The 19,650-nt window shown below is 39.8% G+C and overlaps 1 protein-coding gene across 1 annotated transcript in view; it reads right to left on the bottom strand.

Annotated features, from left to right (window-relative positions):
- Positions 1-19,650, bottom strand: part of MARCHF11 (membrane associated ring-CH-type finger 11) — a 118,422-nt gene that overhangs the window by 14,258 nt on the left and 84,514 nt on the right. The window contains exon 3 of the mRNA XM_007451609.1: positions 6,445-6,637. Within this exon, the coding sequence (XP_007451671.1) occupies positions 6,445-6,637 (193 nt within the window). The remainder of the gene's footprint in view (positions 1-6,444; positions 6,638-19,650) is intronic.

Below are 19,650 nucleotides of genomic sequence, written 5' to 3'. Positions count from 1 at the left end.
TAAGTTACGGCATGTTTCAATTCCAATGTTAATTTCTTTCAGTAAATATGTTTTTCACCTAAAATACTTTAAGATATATTGTCACCTTCTGAATCATGCTGGGAAATGCCAGCGAGCATGGACAATTTTAAACAGGGGATGGTTTCAGTGTCATTTATATTTTGCTTGGAACGCATTAGAATTTTCCTCCCTTAGTTGATTCACTTTCTTATGCTTTGCTTATGCTAATTGGATTATACGTGTTGAAAATGAGCCACAGGAAGGAAGATGACCTAAACGCACCATTTTAGGTGGAAATAACCCTGGCATTCAATAGACAACTGGTCATCCTCCACGGCAAGGACTCATTTGTGGTAACCAAGACTCTGATTATCCTGAAATTCTTTGTCAAACTTCTTCACCTTTCCTCATATAATATCAAAAAAATCGAAAATGTCCACTTTACATTTCACATCAATAAAACGTTAAATCATGTGTTACTGTTAGCTGTTCTATCTGGAGGAAAAAACCGCGAAGTGAAGCAATACCAAAAGCAAGAGAGAATTACTGTGTCTTTTTTTTCCCGGTACGCGGGCCTCTCACTGCTGTGGCCTCTCCCGTTGCGGAGCACAGGCTCCGGACGCGCAGGCTCAGCGGCCATGGCTCACGGGCCCAGCCGCTCCGCGGCATGTGGGATCTTCCCGGACCGGGGCACGAACCCGCGCCCCCTGCATCGGCAGGCGGACTCTCAACCACTGCGCCACCAGGGAAGCCCTACTGTGTCTTTTAAAAAGTAAACAGAGGTCTTATATCATCAATCCAAAACCACAGGAAGAGGTTGTATTTATCTATTTGTTGTTCTAAAGTTCTATAATGAAATGTGAATAAAAGTTACCAACTGGTAACTCTAAATAGTTTTCTTACATGTGCCTAAGTAGCTTTAGCTTGGTATATTACCAACTGTGAAAAACAGATTTTCAAAAGGGCCATGATATATATAAGAATTTATCTGAATTTTTTAAAAATTACTTAGATTTGAAACTTAGGAAAAGAAAACTTCATGTATGAGATTTCTGCAGAAGCAGCATTCTTCAATATTGACTATAATTGATACAGAAAGAAGTAACTTTGATCAGATCCCCGTCCCAGTATATCTCAGGTTATTTTTGAATACCACGTACTGAGATACTGGATCCGCGCTAGAAACACTGCACTGATTCTTTTAGAAAATAAAATCCAGCAGGGGTGATCCAGATCACTACCTCTCAAAACCCCTGGCTTCACCAGCACGTTTAGAAGCTCTAGGGTCAGTTTCTTCTATTACACTGTTGACACTGGGGGGATTTCAATTTTCAATCTCTTCTTTTCGTGTAGCAAATGCTCCCTGAAATTGCTTTAAGAAAAATTGCTTCCCTCTGTCGCATGGCTCTGTGGCTAAAGTACCGATTCTGTTATTGCTGGATCTCCTGATTATTCTATTTCTCAAATTCAAGTGCAAGCATGCAGAACAGAAGAGGTACACACACACACACACACACACACACACACACACACACACAAAGGAAACAAGCAGCAACCAGAAGTACCTCTCAGGGCGCGTTTGAAATAATGAGATAAAGTATAAGATGGTTGTTTATGCCGTCCTGCTTTTGAAAGCTTCACGTGGCATCCCTGGTGTCCCCCAAAGATGCCAGGCAGGATGAGCTGCATAGCAGCAAGGCCCACTCTTACTTTCTTACATAAAATTGCCCCACAAACCTAAACTGTCATAGAATAGATTTTTAAGAAAACCACTAGAATGGGGTTAAATATAGTCCAAACTACAAATGTCAAAAAGCAAACTGTGAAAAAGATCTGGAGGATACACATCAAAATGTTGAGAGGGGACAATTCTGCAAAGGAAGTGACATAACAAAAGGGCAGTGTGAGGGAAATCGTCTTTTTAAAAACTTTACATATTTCACAATTGTAAACACAAAATGTTTTTTAATTTGAATAGGCATATATTTATACTGTGCGTACTTATTTTTACTGTGTGTACTTATTTTTAAGACAATCTTTAAAAAAAACAAAAGTAATTCAAGTTTTTAAATTTTGTAGCCATAACCAGTACCTTCCCTTACCATCCCAGGGAAGATACAAATATTTTCCCGACGTGGTTTTGGCCCTGATTTGGAGGGTTAATGTGATTAGGTATAAGCACTGCTACCTCTGTTTCGGGAATGCCACTAACATAATAGGGTTTTCGTTTTAGTTTGTTGCTCCTACAAAGAGACTGAACTCACCTCATGAGGTTCCACCAGACACTGACGAGACTTGGTAAACTGCCCTCACCTTCCAGAGGCAAGGTAATCAAATGACCCCGTCCTTATGGCCGAGTCTTACTTAGTCCCTCCTTTCTGTGAGTCATTCATAAACGTATTCCTCTCGTGGCCCAAGCTTCCCTTGAGTTACACGGCTGATGGAAGTGTTTTATGTGCAAAGTGTGGAGCTGAGACCCAGGTCCTGTGCCTGGAGCCTTCCGCCAGGCATTTGCTTTTCATTTCTAAGTTTGCTAATCTTTCTTTGTCCACTGTGCAAATCTTCTTAGGGAGCCAATGCAGGCCTGCTGTGATTATTATTTCTCCCTAAGTTGCTGACCCTGGGCTACAACATCCTGGTGACTTAAATCCTTTATATTAGTTTTCCTGGTGCACAATCATAGTCTGAATGCCATCTATGTAAATATTTAAAAGAGCTCCACAAACATAATACAAAGTTATATCTCTTTGTACTTCCATTTCCTTAAGACGTCTCCCTCTTACAGCTCTCTGTTTATCTCTCGACCACCACCCTCTCACCTTTAACACCCTTCTCTGAACCCTCTTGAACTCATTTTCACTTTATTCATCTCTCATGGAACAGAGTTACTTTATCATTTAGGAAATACAGCCTCTGTTTATACAGACAAGGTGAAACTTGTTCATAAAACCCTCACACATTTACCATTCCATCATCTAGAAAGCTGTCCAATATGGTAGCCACCAGCCACATGTGACTGAGTTAAATTTAAACTAATTTAGATAAAATTAAATTTAAGATTCAGTTTCTCATTCTCACTAACTACATTTCAAGTGCTCAACAGCTTAATGTAGCTCGTGTCCATGGTATTGGACAACGCAGATATACAACATTTTCATCATTGCAGAAAATTCTGTTGGACAGCCCTGAACAATAATGGTACCTAGACCCTTGGGATAATTCAAACTTTAATAGTAAGAAGAAACTGGATCTTGGGAAAGCAGAAAATGTTTTACATAAAAATAAATGAAAGCAACAAACAAATTTACTTTGCCTGGAAATAAGTAAATTTCCCCAAGTAAATAAATTTTCTACAAATCTTTACTTTTCTATTTAACAATCCAATAGAAATCTCTTCCTAAACATTATATACACTGGATGGATTATAACATATTTTTGGTCTGCAATGGTCCTCTATGGATTCACAGAATTCATTTTTAAGGAGAACATTTACGAAGCTGTCAATCTGCTCCTCGTTTAGGTACAAACAAGTTTGAAAAGCTTGGATGAACAGGAATACGGGAATGTTTGCAACTACTTTAAAGTCCTCTGTATGGGGAGCGAATCTTACATCCTCCAATGGTGACAGCGGGGCCATCTCCCCACTTGCCAAACATCTCTTCATCCTGCTTGGCTATCACTTCCCCCATGAAATCTGCCTGAAAATGTTCCCTCCCTGCATAAAACAGCCAGCATCAATCTCCCCCTGCTTTGTCCAACTACCATCTCCTGTGCATACGTCATCACTCTGCACATTCAGCTGAATTCTAGTTATTTCCACGTCTGTCCTGCTCTTGTGGCTGGGAGCCCTTAGGGGGACAGGAAAGTGACCGACTCTCATTTGCATCCCCAGCACTTAGTACTGTGTTTGACACATACAAAGTTTATTGAACTGAGCCTGCTTTTCACTCTAACTCTGACTCTGGTCTTGCAGTCAGGGGTATGTATCTGAGGTATAATCAATGTAATCTACTTTGTTACTGTCTACATTTAATTAGAAGACATTTTAATTAATTCAAAATGGTAGCAGGAGCTATTACCTGCTATGCTCCAGTTGGCTGTTGGTAGCCTACATGTATTTGCTTTCTGACTATAATGGTTTCTCAATTTCTTGGGAAAAAAACCCCAAGATTTTCTCTGGGTCCAAACAGGCTAATTAATGAGACTGCCAAATGAAATGAGCACTGTTGTTCAATCTGAATTCTTTAATATTTTTCAAAATATACAGAAACTATTGTATGATGGGATTTTGATTTGATGAACAAAAAGACAATGGAAAGTACTGTCAATATTTAAAACTTAGATAAAAATCCACTCTCCAAAGCTTATTCAGGAAAATGTCGATTGGTTTTTGTCCCTAAGAAACTTGACTTTATAGAAAGGGCAAACACCCAAATTTCAAAAGGGAGGCCCAAAGACGTCATACCTTGTCAAAAAGATCATTAGTTTATACGTATGTGCTCTTAAAACCAGAATCCTAATAATCTTGATTAAAAGACTGGCATTAACAATGAAAATTTAAGATATACTAACTCAGCATTAAATGCAGGCTGTGGAATTCAAGAAAATGATTTCCTAACCAAGAAATACATGGCCCTTTTCAGTGCTGTAATAAAGTCAACTGGAATGTTTTTCCCTTCAGGTTGGATTGGGAGCCTAATGGCTCTTTTGCTTTTCATCTCCCCTTTTAATATCAGTGGAATACCACATTTTATAACTTTTATGTCGAAATATAGAATAAACACTATTTCTGAATTTGCTGAGGGATTTGTAGAACAATTTTGTAATCCTTCTTAATTTAGAGCAATACCCCAGAGACTATATTTGTACAGAGATTTAGAATTTCCAAATGCTTACATATGCATTGGCACATTTAATGCAAATTGTTCATATACATGATTAGCTCAGTTATTCAGGCAACATCTGTTCAGTTTACATATTATTCATGACATTTCCCTCCCTTCTTTTTTCGTTTCTGGCCTGAAATTTTATACATTTCTTTCTTATTAGTCTTATATTAGTAACAAGAGAGGAAAGAAGAAAAGGAGGTGAAATCCAAGCTGATCATATTTTTTAAATGTATAGAGTTCTTTTAGAAAAAAAATGAGACTATTAAAACTGCTAGTTAAATTAAGGGTCTAGTGAGAAGAGGCGTTAATTTAGGTGGTTTAAAGTATTTCAGTGTTTGTGACTTACTTAAATACTCTTAATCTACAACTTCCAGTTAATAGCATAATTATTTTATAATAGTTATTTCCTTTACGCCTGTGTGCTAGGCATGCTTATTCCCATTTTTATAGGTGAGAGAGAGGAATATGGAGAGACGAAGTTGATCTACCCAAGCAGAGGCCAGCGTTACAAACCAAGGCACCTGATCCCAGGTTGGGAATCCTTTCCCTGAAATCAGTGTCTCTCAAGCTTCATCGCACCTTGGTGAGCTTGTGAACACAGACTGCTGGGGAGGGGGGCACCCGGAAGTTTCTGATTCGGCAGATCTAGGGTGGGTCCTGAGAATGTGCATTTCTCAAAAAACCACTGCAGATGCTGCTGCCATGGGTGGTCCTTGGACCATTCCTTGCAAACCACGGCTGCCTCCCTCGGCTCTTTTTACATCCTTTAAGCTGTAAACCACATCAGAGCAGGGAATCCCCTGGATACGGTGCTGCCTCTCTCCATCCCCATCTCCTATTGCCAACCGGTCACCATCACAATGCCTGTGGCACTTCACACACACTGGGTAGATGCTGCATGAATTGAATCAACCTCCGTTTTCTCACGGTATAAGGGGAACAAGAGATGGGTTAAGTGAGACACGTACGGAACCTTTTTTGTACGGTCTATTTAAGGTAAAATATTCTATCCTTTATTTCTCTTCTAAGCCACTGAATTTAATAAGTGAAACAAAGAGGCACAGGACAGCAAGGAAAACTGTCCCCAAGTCCTCACCCTTCCAAGGGGCCCTTTATGCCCTCGGAGTCACCACACCACCATGTAAGACCTCCAGGTTATCAGTGCTCTCCCCAGATGTACAATATCGCCATTGGCACTAGTCAGTGCTTTCCCAGCTTTGTGAGGGGGATTTATTTGCTCCTATCCCTTAGAAATAAATGACTATCCTTCCATCGCCCACTCCAAATAATTTCTTCAACTCCACCTTCTTTGTGTTGCAAAACAGATCACTTTAAACGGGCATTATCCTGTTCATTTTTTCAGACTACTTGAGAATAGAGATGCTATGCTTTTTGAGAAAAGTGGCGAGATTGTGACGCCCCCGATAGTCAATGAGCTGGATAACCAAGATCACGTGAACCACAACATTCTGCGTTAGATCCAACTGATGAAAACGTAAGAGCTGCAAGAAATGGATTACTGACAGTTTGTTAACGTTGAAGGTCATGATCTTACCTATGCACACTAGATCCATAAAACCATACATTCCATAGCAGATTTGAAAAAGGATGTCCTTCCTCTGCCACACTGCATAGGGGCTGAAGGCTGACCAGAGGAGCCAGGTCACACTCGCTATCAAGAACAGGGATCCTAGGATTACAGCAATCATCTGAACTTTCTCAACCAGTGTTATAGAAATGCTTTGCCACTAAAAGAAAAACAGAGGCAGGTAAGAAAAAGGTGCTGTGTATAATTGAAAAAGAAAAAAAAAAAAAACATTTTCAGCCCCATGTTTCTCCTCATGTTAGACCCTTTTCAATCTGATCGGCCCCCAAATGAATTTTTCCATTTCATCCAGGCTATAAAAAATAGACAAGCAGATAAAGATTAATGAATGGCCTCTACTTCATTATTTTCAGTAATTCACCATTCTACAAGTTTAATCTAGTTTTATTCCAGATAACCACACCGAGTGTGAATGGCTGAGGAATGTTTAGTACCTAGGAATCACATTATCATCTTTCACATGTGCATGAAATTAAATACACTCTGAAGAAATATGGTGAGGACTCTTCTATTTGGAAATTTATTTTGCTCTTAACACATCTGCCTACTGCAAAAAAAGGGAATTATCTCTTTTTTGTGAAAAAAATGTAAAAAGCAAATAAATAAGCTATATAAGAACATCCGTGAAAAAGGCATTTAACACACTGAAATAATGATAAGGGAACTAGAAAATTGTATGCTACCTGTTACTGGTACATTTCATATGCTCAGATATTACTGGCCATTCATTATCTAATGAGTAATCCATGAAGCCATTCTTGTCAAGATTTAGAATTTGTACTTGAAGGAGTATCTTTGAAACTCACCAACTGTGTAAGCACACATCATTCAATGGAGAAAGTAATTTGGTGTCTGAAGCATCAACGTTTGAGAGGGTTTATAGTATAAATGATGAAAAATCTTTCAAGGGTGTTATCAACTTGAGAGAATTTATTAGTCATGTTCTCACTTTCGCATCGCCGAGACAGGAACAAAACTAGAATTTCTGTTATAGTCTGTCAGTAAACAATGAAACTCAAAACAACCTGCACAATCTCCCTGTGTGTGAGAGTTATGGCTGCTGCAACATGTGGCTTGTCAGCAGAATCCCTAAACAGTTTAAATAACCTTGAAAAAAACAAACTTGAACAGTCAGCATCCATTGGGTGAATCTGATATTTCCTTAACCTCTTTACTTACCTGGAGTCTGAATATGTGCATCCCCAGATAGGGGTCTATCACTACTCATAAATTCCCTCTCTCCCTCACTGCCTCTGTCTCTCATCATAAAGAATTAACATATAATGATTTTAAATATGCTTTGAGCCTTGCATATTCTTAGATGCAAGGTTCTAAATTCTATACTTGTTAAAGATTAAATATCAAAATGCATTTGAAATATTTCATTCTCTCAGGTCATTTACTTCATGTTTCTCTTAAAAAAAAAACAACAGAACCAAATGACAAAGGTTGTAGATTCTATAAGAAAGGTATTTCTCACGATTTTGATACTAAGATTCATTGATTGAAAAGTGGTTCTTGCTTTTGCATGAATAATAACTGAACTAGTCAATATTATTTTATCACTGCAAATGAATCAATGTTGTATTTCAAGCACATATTTGAAGTTTTTTTTTTTTTTACTAGCATCCTGACATAATTTTAAACACATTAATTTCAAATGACTAGGCATTTGAATTTTAAACCATTTTAAATTTGGTGTCACAAGTGTGAAGTGTCAATGTCTGTGGTCTTGTTTAGTTCTGATGCTCATTAAAATCTGCATTAAATACAACATGGTAAATGATATAGAAAACTACTTCCAACTAATATCCATCCTAGATGGATGCTATCACGTCTGTATGCACTACGTTAGCCTTTGTCAATTTATTAATCACATCAAATAGGTGAAAACAAATCATCGTTTTAAATCCATGAGGCAAAGGGGTCCAACTTGTGTGCATGTGTGTGTGTTTGATTTTCCCATGATGTGCTACATGTTTCAAAATACATAGGCCTAGGCTTCCCTGGTGGCGTAGTGGTTGAGAGTCCACCTGCCGATGCAGGGGACACGGGTTCGTGTCCCGGTCCGGGAAGATCCCACGTGCCGCGGAGCGGCTGGGCCCCTGAGCCAAGACCGCTGAGCCTGCGCGTCCGGAGCCTGTGCTACGCAACGGGAGAGGCCACAACAGTGAGAGGCCTGCGTACCGCAAAAAAACAAAACAAAAAACAAACAAACAGAAAAACATATTCCTGAAACACAGAAGTCGGGTAATCAAAAATGAGTGAAGAGGGGCTTCCCTGGTGGCGCAGTGGTTGAGAGTCCACCTGCCGATGCAGGGGACACGGATGCGAGCCCTGGTCTGGGAAGAGCCCACATGCCGCGGAGCAACTGGGCTCGTGAGCCACAACCACTGAGCCTGCGCGTCCGGAGCCTGTGCTCCGCAACAGGAGAGGCCGCGACAGTGAGAGGCCCGCGCACCGCGATGAAGAGTGGCCCCCGCTTGCCGCAACTAGAGAAAGCCCTTGCACAGAAACGAAGACCCAACACAGCCAAAAATAAATAAATAAATTTATAAAAAAACAATAAATGAGTGAAGAGGATTCACCAAGAATGCGTTTTACATACTGAAATCTATTTTCCTTTTGCCAGGAATCCTTTATGTTCCAGATTCATTATGTGATTTTAGTGGAGTTAAATTTGGACAGCTCAATATTGTATAATTAATTATATTTAGCTTCAGTTAGGCTTATTAATTAATTAGTTGATCCAGGCTGCCTGCATGCCAATTCAGTAACAACATGGTGGACCCTAGTAGGCACTCGGATTTGGGCGAACTGGTGGGTATAGTTTTGTGGTGCTGTGGTGTGTCCCGGGACAAGGAAACTGGTGGCTTTGGTCTCAGAGTCAGCATGACTGCCAGGACCCAGAGGCCATGCTCAGGTGGCAGGCTTCCCACACATGAGGCTCAGCTGTTCCTTGGCAAGGAAGGTGAATGAGCAAAGGGGCAGACTTACTAGGAATAAGAAACATATGATATAGCTTATATGTGGAATCTAAAAAAAAAATTGATACAAATGAACTTATATACAAAGAAGAAATAGACCCACAGACATAGAAAACAAACATGGTTAGCAAAGAGGAATGGTGGGGGGAGGGATAAATTAGGATGTTGGGAGTAAAATGCACACACACTACTATATATAAAATAGATAAGCAACAAGGACCTACTGTATAGCACAGGGAACTCTACTTAATATTTTGTAATAACCTATAAGGGAAAAGAATCTAAGAAAGAATAGATATATATGTATATGTGTAACTGAATCACTTTGCTGTACACCTGAAACTAACACAACATTGTAAATCAACTATACTCCAATAAAAAAAGAAAGAAACATCAATGCTTCACACTTGTTTGGTGTTACCAAATTTAAAATGGTTTAAAATTCAAATGCCTGGTCGTTTGAAATTAATGTGTTCAAAATTACGTCAGAAAGCTAGGGAAAAAAGAACAACTCTTGATTACAATACACTGGGAGGCTCTATTATTTACTATTATCATAGAAATTATTTTTTGTTGTGGATATAAGAAGTAATTTGGGATTTTTGAAGTTTACTTTTAAAGAAGGATAAACTGTTTAAAATCTATAATAAGCCCCTTAAAATTTTTGGTTTTATGTCACTTCGCTAATAATGCAGATGTGCAAATGTGTCTGAAAGTGCATGGATACTCTTCACATACTGATGAACCCTAAAATTAATACCATTTCACTGAATAGCTAATGAGGACAAACTGTTATTGAAACAAAGTTTATTAAACCAATTATAAACTTAGGGATTTCCCTTTGAACACTGATAACATCTTGATAATTTCTTTTCTCACTATACACTGTTCTCTTATTTTTGCCATTATGTGCGAAAAGTGGGGTAGCTCACATTCTTCCCCTAGGAAAAATAATGCTGCTTCCTACCACTAGGAAACACCCACCTAGCGTCCTTGCCCTGGAAGACACACATCATCTACCAGGCTCAGCCTAAAGGAGCTGTGTTAATGGACCATTTGCTTGGACAATAAAAACAGAAGATGAGCGTCTTGGGTCTTCTCTCTCTACCCCAATGGTATGCAAGGCCTGAATTTCAGTTTGTAAAGCACTTCTGAATCTTGAACAAAAGTTGTCAACTGCTGAGCACACTTTTCTCCTCTACAACTTGATATATAAGTATGTATATATAAATTTTTCACTTAAATTTCTTCCCATATTTGGAAAGTAATATAACAATAACCAGATTGGCTTAGAGCCAATAATTGCTATTATTTTCTTTCTTTCCATAATATGTATGTGTGACTCTTTTCTAGCCCTGAAAAGCTGTTCACTTCTACACAACTAGTGAACCTATTGTTTCTAGCAAAAATGGGCCCAATTGGTTCCTCTTTGGGAAGTTCATTCTAATTTTGTGTACTAGAAGAAGTAATTGAATATTCACAGCCTGCATTTATCTAGGGCTAATATGTGCCAGGCACTTTTCTAAGTCATACGTACTAATTCAATTCATTCAATTCCCACAACAACCTTAGGAGGGAGGTACTATTATAATCCCATTTTACAGATAGGGAAACAAGCAGAGATAAGTTGAACAATTTGCCCAAGGTTAAACACCTAGTAAGGACTGGAGTTGAGATATAAACACAGATAAGTATGACTTCTAGGTTCATGCTCTTCACCCTTATACTATTCTGTGTAATGATTCCACTGAGCTCTGATAACAATTAATTGCATACCCCCCATCATTTCAGTGCCATGGCAATTTCCTGATAAAAGCTTCAAGTCTGTCTTCTCTGGTCTACTGAAATAGCTTTCTAGCTGGATGTCCAGCTGTGAGTCATTCGCTGATCCTCTATGTTGCTCCTCAGTCTACATTCCTAATGAAAGAAAAGCTGCCCCTGCTGGGCTGGACTCCAAGCTCCATCAAGGAGGCTAAATATTTGGTTCAGCACATATTCCCAGTGCCTGGCCCATGACTGCTGCAGGAAGGATGAAGAAAAGGGATGTAGGAATATTACAAGGAAGAGAGGAAAGAAGAGAAGAAGAAAGTTGGAAGGATGAAGGGAAAAAAAGAAGGAAGGAAGGAAGGAAGGAAGGGAGGAAAAAAGGAAGGGAGGGAGGAGAGACAGGGGCACACTCCTCAATTCAGCTTCATCTGCTTCTTTGTATTCTCCCAAATGCCAGGTACTTTGGTCCCTCTCTGCCTTTGAGCCTGTTCTCACCTGATGAAATCTCTCATCCATCCATAACTGGCTATGATGCCAGCTCTTCTAAAAAGCTGTCCCCCTCCTGCCCCTCCTTTTCTAAGCAGAAATCCTCCTTAGGGACCCCACAACCCACTGTGTATACTTCTGCTTAGTGTGTATTTCTTTCACTGGAATCCCAGATAGCTGTTTCTCTCCCTGTTGTCCATGGACTGCATACCATGATAGCAGAAGCTGAGTCTCACCTCCCCTTATGTTCACCAGACATCTGAACACACCTAGTCAATGCTTTAAATACACCCCAGCCTGATTTTAGTTTCCATCACCTATCTGATTGCCAGATTAACGTTCTCTCCACATCCATTCTGTCACTGCCTACAAGATAAAGTTCAGCTCTGGCTGAACCACCAGTGAGTAGAGAAGTGAGAATTTAAACTCACGTCTGTTTCCAAAGCCTAAGTTCTTTCTAACGTGTCCTTCTCTCTGCATGACGTCTGCCCTTCACACCTCCTCTCTGCCTACTTAAACGGACACATTTTACATCTAAAAGCAAAACCAAAAAGGACACAGTTACACCTATCTAAAAGGTAAGCTGTAGGGGTGAAAAACAAGTCAACAAATGCAAAACGCAGCTCAGCAGAGTACCGACTAAATCTGACCTATAACTTCCCAACTGGCATCCTCACATACTTCTTGAGTCTGAAAGCTGCAGTTTATTGAGTATTAACATAAAGATAACACTCTCAAGGAGTTATACTTCTGTAATTTTAGTGAAGTTTGGAGGGAATTAAATAAACTCATATTGGAAATTATTTAATATTCTCTTTATATATGACTGTTCAGAGATGCACCAAGTAAGGTCCCTCAGCCCTGGAAAGATACAACGTGTGTGGCCCCAAATTGGGCATCACTGTGTGTGAGGGTCCACGTTGGTGTGGCACCCTTCCTGTGAAACTGGATAAGTACCCCCAATAATTACCACAGACTGCTCTGAAACCATGGCACTAATTGTTGCCCTTACCAATGAAATTATAACCCAGGTTTATTACTGCCTTCAGACAAAAAAGGATAGAAGAAAAAGCTCGGAAGTTTTTTTGAAGAAATGATGGGAGTCCAAGCCATGACAAGACCGAGTCTTCCCCTTGTATAAATCACTTCTAGCCAGTAAGATAAGAACCAGAGAAAGGAGAGCACTCCATCAGGCCTCCAGGAAGGAGATGCTCCTGTCATTCCATTGTCTGAAAGAGTTGATGCAGCTTCTCAATTTAGAATCAATTTCCTCCCTGAAAATAACACGTGCTCAGAGGGAATGAGGCTGAACTCAGAGAAAGTAGATCTTTCAGTATGCATTAAATCACTCAGTCTGAAGCACTGTTTCATCTTTGTTTTTACAAGGTAGGCCAGATATGAATCTTAGCTAATAGATTTGTAGTACAATGGTTTATAGCACGCAGTGTGACAGGTGGGATTACTTACTAGTGTCACAGGAGAGAACACCTTCTCTTAAGAAGTGTCCTCTTCAGAAAAATGAATTTAGCTGAGACCTATTTTCAGTCATCTTTAGATGGTGTTTAAATTGAACCACTAAAGTTGGGATTTGAAATGCTGGCAGAAAACATCTCAACGTGTAATCAATTTGACATGCGGATAAGACATTCAGTTCATTATATGCCCATTCTTTGTAGAGTTGTATTTATAGGCTGCATATTAAAAATGATTTCATGGTTTAATATGCGTCTTCTCTGCGAGAAAAGCATTTTCATAAACTTATCAGACATGAAGTAAAAGTCAGACAAAAGAAATTTACTTTGTCTGAGAAAGGTGAAATCTAAACAACCTAGAGAAAACAATTAGGGAAACATGAAACTGCTTCTTTTAAATGTTAATAAAATTGATAAAACTAGCAAGACTAGCCAAGAAATGAAAGAGAGGATATGATGATGGATTCTACAGATGAAAAGAGAAGTAAAAGCATATTATAAACAGCTTTATGCTAATGAATTCAATTATACAGATGAAATAGACATGTCCTCTGAAAAACACAACTTATCAAAACTGACTCAAGAAGAAACAGAATGTATAGAAACAGAATAATGCTATATAAAATAAACTGAATTTTTAATCAAAAGCCTTCCACAAACAAATGAACAAACACCTCCAGGACCAGACGGTTTCACTGCAGAATTTTATCAAACATTTAGAAAACACAATGTCAATTTAACATATACTCTTTCAGAAAATAAAGGAGGACAGAATATTTCCCAACTCATTTTATGAGGTCAGCATAAACCAGGTACCAAAACCTGACAAAAACATTACAAGAAAAAAATAGTTTCGGACCATATTCCTTATAAGCATAGGTGAAGAAAAAAATCCTCTGCAAAATATCAGCAAATCAAATCCATCAATATATAAAAATAATAATGCAGCACGAGTGAGTGGAGTTTATCCTAGGAATGTAAGGTTAATATAACATTCAAATATCAATCAATGTCTAAAAAAATACGGGAATAAAGATGCAGACCTACTAGAGAACGGACTTGAGGACACGGGGAGGGTGAGGGGTAAGCTGGGACGAAGTGAGAGAGTGGCATGGACATATATACACTACCAAATGTAAAATGGATAGCTAGTGGGAAGCAGCCGCCTAGCACAGGGAGATCAGCTCGGTGCTCTGTGACCACCTAGAGGGGTGGGATAGGGAGGGTGGGAGGGAGACCTAAGAGGGATATATGTATCGTTAGCTGATTCACTTTGTTATGAAGCAGAAACTAACAAACACACCATTGTAAAGCAATTATACTCTGATAAAGATGTTAAAAAAAAAAAAGATAACTCATGAGAACCTACTATATAGCACAGGGAACTCTACTCAGTGCTCTGTGGTGACCTAAATGGGAAGGAAATCTAAAAAATGGGGGGATATATATATACGTAAAGAGGGGATATATATATATATATATACATAAAACTGATTCACTTTGCTGTACAGCAGAGACTAACACAACGTTGTAAAGCAACTGCACTCCACTAAAAACTAATTTAAAAAAAAAAATCAATCAGTGTAATTGATCATAAACTAAAAACTAAAAGAGAAAAAGTCTTTGGAAATAGGAGGCTGAGTCCCAAAGACTATCCTATCTGGCTGTCTCCAGATGCCCAGGAAGACAGCAGATCAAAGGAGTAGACGGTGTGACGTTTTCTCATAGGGACAAGTATCCTTAGTTTGGAAGGTCTCACCTCACTGAGGAAAATCTCTCACGTGACTGAATCAACAGGAGCAACAGCTTTCTGAACTAACAAGCATTATTTTAGCAACTATAGGGTATGGAGGCTACACGAGGACACCATAATTCTGGATCTCACTTAAGAAAAAGCATATTTATTCCTACAGTTTTTTCTCCTAATTCTTTCAAAACCATCCATATCTCATTTCTCAATGTAATCTCTTTGTTTGTTTTGATTGCTACAGATTTCCATACTTTTCAAGGGCATGTTGATCCAGATTCAACAGTCTAAGTGTTGAAATAAAAATACACTTTAGCTCTTCAGTGTTCAAGAGTTTATACTGCACTTTCCCTGTCTGTGTTAATTCTGTCTTGCAAAAGCAGGTGCTATCCATTATTTCAAATCAGGGAAATTTGCCCCAAGTGTCAACTGTCTAATATAGTTAATCTCAGTAACCAGATTTTGTCCCATATGAATTAAAAGTGTATGTCTACACGTAATGCATTTTTGTTTCAATGTTCTTCTCAGTATTTGGTATTAATGATGTTTGAACACAAGCTCCCCAGGGGATCTCTAAGTAATTAGTAGGTGGTCATAATCGTATTTATTTGCTCTCTCCACAAGGAGTTGAAAGCTACCTTTGCTAAAGGAGCTTATTAAAACTCTCAATGGGCTGTTAACTGTTCTCAACCTTGTTTTTGGAACAGAATTTTCATGGAAAGCAACTACCTTCCCATTTGAAATACTCAGTTCATGCGGACTGATAAAAGAAATGTTCACATATTGAGGTATGGGGAAATCATTCTGGCTTATACATGAGTTAACATGAATTTTATGCTAACTAAAACATCCTGTTTGCGGCCCATCAAACATACATTGTACACCTGCTTTAATTATTAAAGAAAAGGGTGCACTGACCAGAAGTAAAGAATGTCCAGGTTAAAAATAGAGTTTAAATGCCTCCCTTCCTGGAAGCCAATGCTGGTACGTCTTTGATAATAAGACTGTCTTACCAGGTGCCAAGGCCATACTGTCTGGCTGTGTATGTGCTGGTCTGTTTTTCTTGAAACCTTGAAGGAATGTATCCCTGACTTGTTTCATGTTTTTTCTTCTGACAAGATATAAAACTGTGCTGAAAACCATGCTTCTCTGGAGCAGTTCCTTGGAGTTATATGAGAGGGTGTCTCCTGGGATACAGTCCTCAGTTTGTCTCAAATAAACTCTTTTCTATTCTTATTATAGATTGTTTATTTACTATTTTCATCGACAAGACCAAACACTGTATATTCTCCTGGCGGTCAGAAGAGCACCCTTGGTAATTAAGGACCATAGCATGAGTCAAGGTCACCTCTCCTGTGTAACTGATGCAGAGTCTTTACATAGTGGTTTTCCTTGGCTATGGGGAGGCAGTATAATGTGCTGGTTCAAACAGAGAGCCGTGAATTGGCTCTTTGACCAAGTGAGTCATTCTTCTCATAAGGACCTCAGTGTTCTTCACTATAAAGTGACATCTGACATAGCTGTCTCAGAATAATTGTGTACTGACACCTCCATACCTAGCCCTCCTTCCTTAACTGGGTTCTAGACTCTGAACCAGTGGCTGTAAGACAGTGAAGCTGGTGAATCAGTAACAGGCAGGACAGAGCCCATCAAACTGAGCATCGAATGTGCAGTGTCTACTGCGTGAAACTGGGCTTTGCCTCAGTTCTTGGTTAGAGAAGTCTCACTGTGGGATGACACCACCAATGCAAAGGTGCACGGAATTCTGCCGCCTTTAAACTTCTGACATGTATATGTTGTTCATTCAACATATACTTACTTACTGGCAGCCTGGTACGTGCCAGGCCCTACAGAAGGCAGTAGACTGAGGAAAAAGCCTTTTTCTCACGGGATCACTCACAAATAGAAAAAGAAATACATAAGGCTTCCAGGACAAGTGAGCTGAGTTTAAAAGTTTAGGTTAAAAAAAAGGGCTCGGTGGGAAGAAAGTATGCTGAAGATTTGGCAGAGAGATGGGAAGGGCAGGCAAAAAGAAGCATGTGCAAAGGAGCTAGTATATTTTGGAAAGAGGGAGATGATTTTTATTGTCACTGCAGAGTAGAATTCATGTTGGCAAGCGGGGCAGGCCAGCTCACGAGGGGCTTCCAGGATTGGCTATGGAGTTGCACTGTATCCCGTCAGGCAACGGCTATTAGATAATCACAAGAAAGAGCGAGGTCTGACGGTGACAGGATGCTTCCTAGTCCCGTCACACATACCACTATGCCTGGGTACATGGCCGGTGCTCAGGCAGCTATAATTATCATTCCAAAGGCAAAAGAGCCTTAATTGAAAACTTCTCTGAGACAGGGAAACCTTGAGCCCTCCACTTTTAGATGTTTCTAGATGAAGTCTGATGGAGAACCACCACCAGTGTGTCTGGGGACAGCTGCCCCACCCAGCTCCCAGATACACCTCAAACCGTGACCCATTTCCTGACATCCTGCCACGGTTAACATAACACTTTGCTTAAGTGCAAAAAATCCTTTCCACTGACATAAGAAACTATAAATTCCTTAAGCAAGATTTGGCAACTCATTAATCGCCAGTAAGGGGGAGGTGAGTGGTGGGAAGAATAGCTATGATCATATCTTCTCATATCTTACTCTTTACTTTGAGCAATATTTTGAACAAAACCAACAGACGAATGCTTCCTACTAGTTCCTGGAATCCCTCACTGTCTCGTAGTTTCCCCATCATAAAGGTTTTATAGGAATAATAAAGAAGAAGGTTTTCCTCACTAAAGAGAGCTTCCCTTGGCTTAAACTTGAGGTCATTTGTTCACATTTGAATTGAGAACCTACTATTTGCCAGGCCAGGCGGAAGCACAGGATGGGACACTACTGTGAGATATGTCAGCCCCTGTTCTGGATACCTGAGTGTCGAGACACAATGACAGGTGCCCACAGGGGATCTCCCAGCAACCACATCTGTGCACACAGCGTTCTCCAAGTGCAGAGCAGAGGCACCCTTCATAATAGGGAGCCACAGAAGCATAAAGAAGGAGGTAAGGTGCTCTGGGGTTTGGAAGCATCAGTAGAGGTGCGTTAGGCAGAAAAGAATGTGCCAGACAGAAGACCAAGCAGCTCTCACTCTTTGGCTACAGGTTTTGCTTTAATTTCATTTTATCTTTCACTCATCTTTCCTAATAGATTTGAGTTCAATTCCCACACCTAGTTTTGCAAGACAATAGCAGTCAAATAGCGACTTCTTAGATCATTAACGTAAATATTCCAGTATAAGACCTGGTTTCCACCTCAAATAGCCCATAATCCACTTGAGTGATGAGACCAATACATGGGAAACAGAGAGGGATCAAATAATGCAGCATGCAGTTAAGCCATAAACCGTGCAGAAGAGACTATGAGTTTCATAATGCGAGTTTGGTGGGCAGACATCAATACAAACTCAAGCAATCTAGAATGGCTTCCTGGAGGAGACTGGCCTGCTTATGAATGGCAGGGAGAATATGGAGCTGTAAAAGTCTGAGATTAAGACCTTCCAGGCAGGAGCGACCTAAGCAAGGCTCCAAGGTGGGGAAATGAACAAGGGATGTTTCTGTGGTGCCCAATTTAAAGTAAGGCTGTGTCTGCAGAACCCCCGAGGAACCATTTGAGAAGTGATAAGTAATAGAGAACAATCTGATAGATACAGAACATCCAGCAATATGACTAACTCTCTCCCTATTAAGTCACGCTGATGCATGATTATCTGTTTACACGCCTGCTTCCCTGACCTCACTGTGAGCTCTGTGCAGGCAGGGATGGGACCTTATGGATGTCTGACTGAGTCCTTGTTACCTGGTACAGTGCCTGGCACATCAACAGAACTCACATTGGGTCAGTGAAGGAGACTTAGTTTTGCTTTATCTCTTTATGTGAGTGATCTGTTTTGACAGCATGAAAGGACCCCAAAGTCACTGTAACTTTCTAGTCTAGTTCTCAAGCAGGCCCAAAATGTCGATAGTGCCAAGGTCAAGAAACCCTACTCTATCATACGTTAAGACTAAAATAGATGCTGTGTTTGGACTGTGTCTGTTTTGGTTGTACTCTCTTCTGAACTTAAAGCACGCTTATCTTTCAAAAAAAAAAAACATGAGGGGGAAAGAGCCTGATTCTTTTCAAGATAATCGCACTTAATTTCCTGGGAAACGTAACAGCAGTGATGTCCAAAGTGTGTCACGGGTCATCTCATCAGCCAGCAAACTGCATTACATGGTGACTCAGCCAGAAAATGCATGAGAAACAGTGCAGGGAGGATAATGTCAGATGGTGACTAATACGCTGATATGTTCAAGGTGCCTAATTAAAAACAAATTCAAATTCCTTGTGATCCTGCATGAAATAAGCTACAGTTATATAGTAACACAGGATGCTAATTTTTGAAATGAATGATAGATGATTCAATGAAGCATTGATAAAGGAAGGAAAAGCATGTTGCTTAAGGAAAGATTTCTTTGTAACATGGGATAGATAGATAGGGATGCATGGAAAGAAATGAGGGAGGGATAGAGGGAGGAAGGAAGGATAGATGGGTGGATGGATGGGTGATAGGCAGATAAATGGATGGATGGATAAATGGATAGATGGACAGACAGACCGAGCTACCCTCATCCAAGGCCACAGCCAATGTCACTATAACATCAATAACTGTATGA

Source organism: Lipotes vexillifer, unplaced genomic scaffold (assembly GCF_000442215.2).
Source record: "Lipotes vexillifer unplaced genomic scaffold, Lipotes_vexillifer_v1.1 scaffold590, whole genome shotgun sequence".
NCBI classification, from domain to species: domain Eukaryota; kingdom Metazoa; phylum Chordata; class Mammalia; order Artiodactyla; family Lipotidae; genus Lipotes; species Lipotes vexillifer.
The sequence above is the reverse complement of the archived record's forward strand: the minus strand, read 5'-3'. Positions and strand labels throughout refer to the sequence as shown.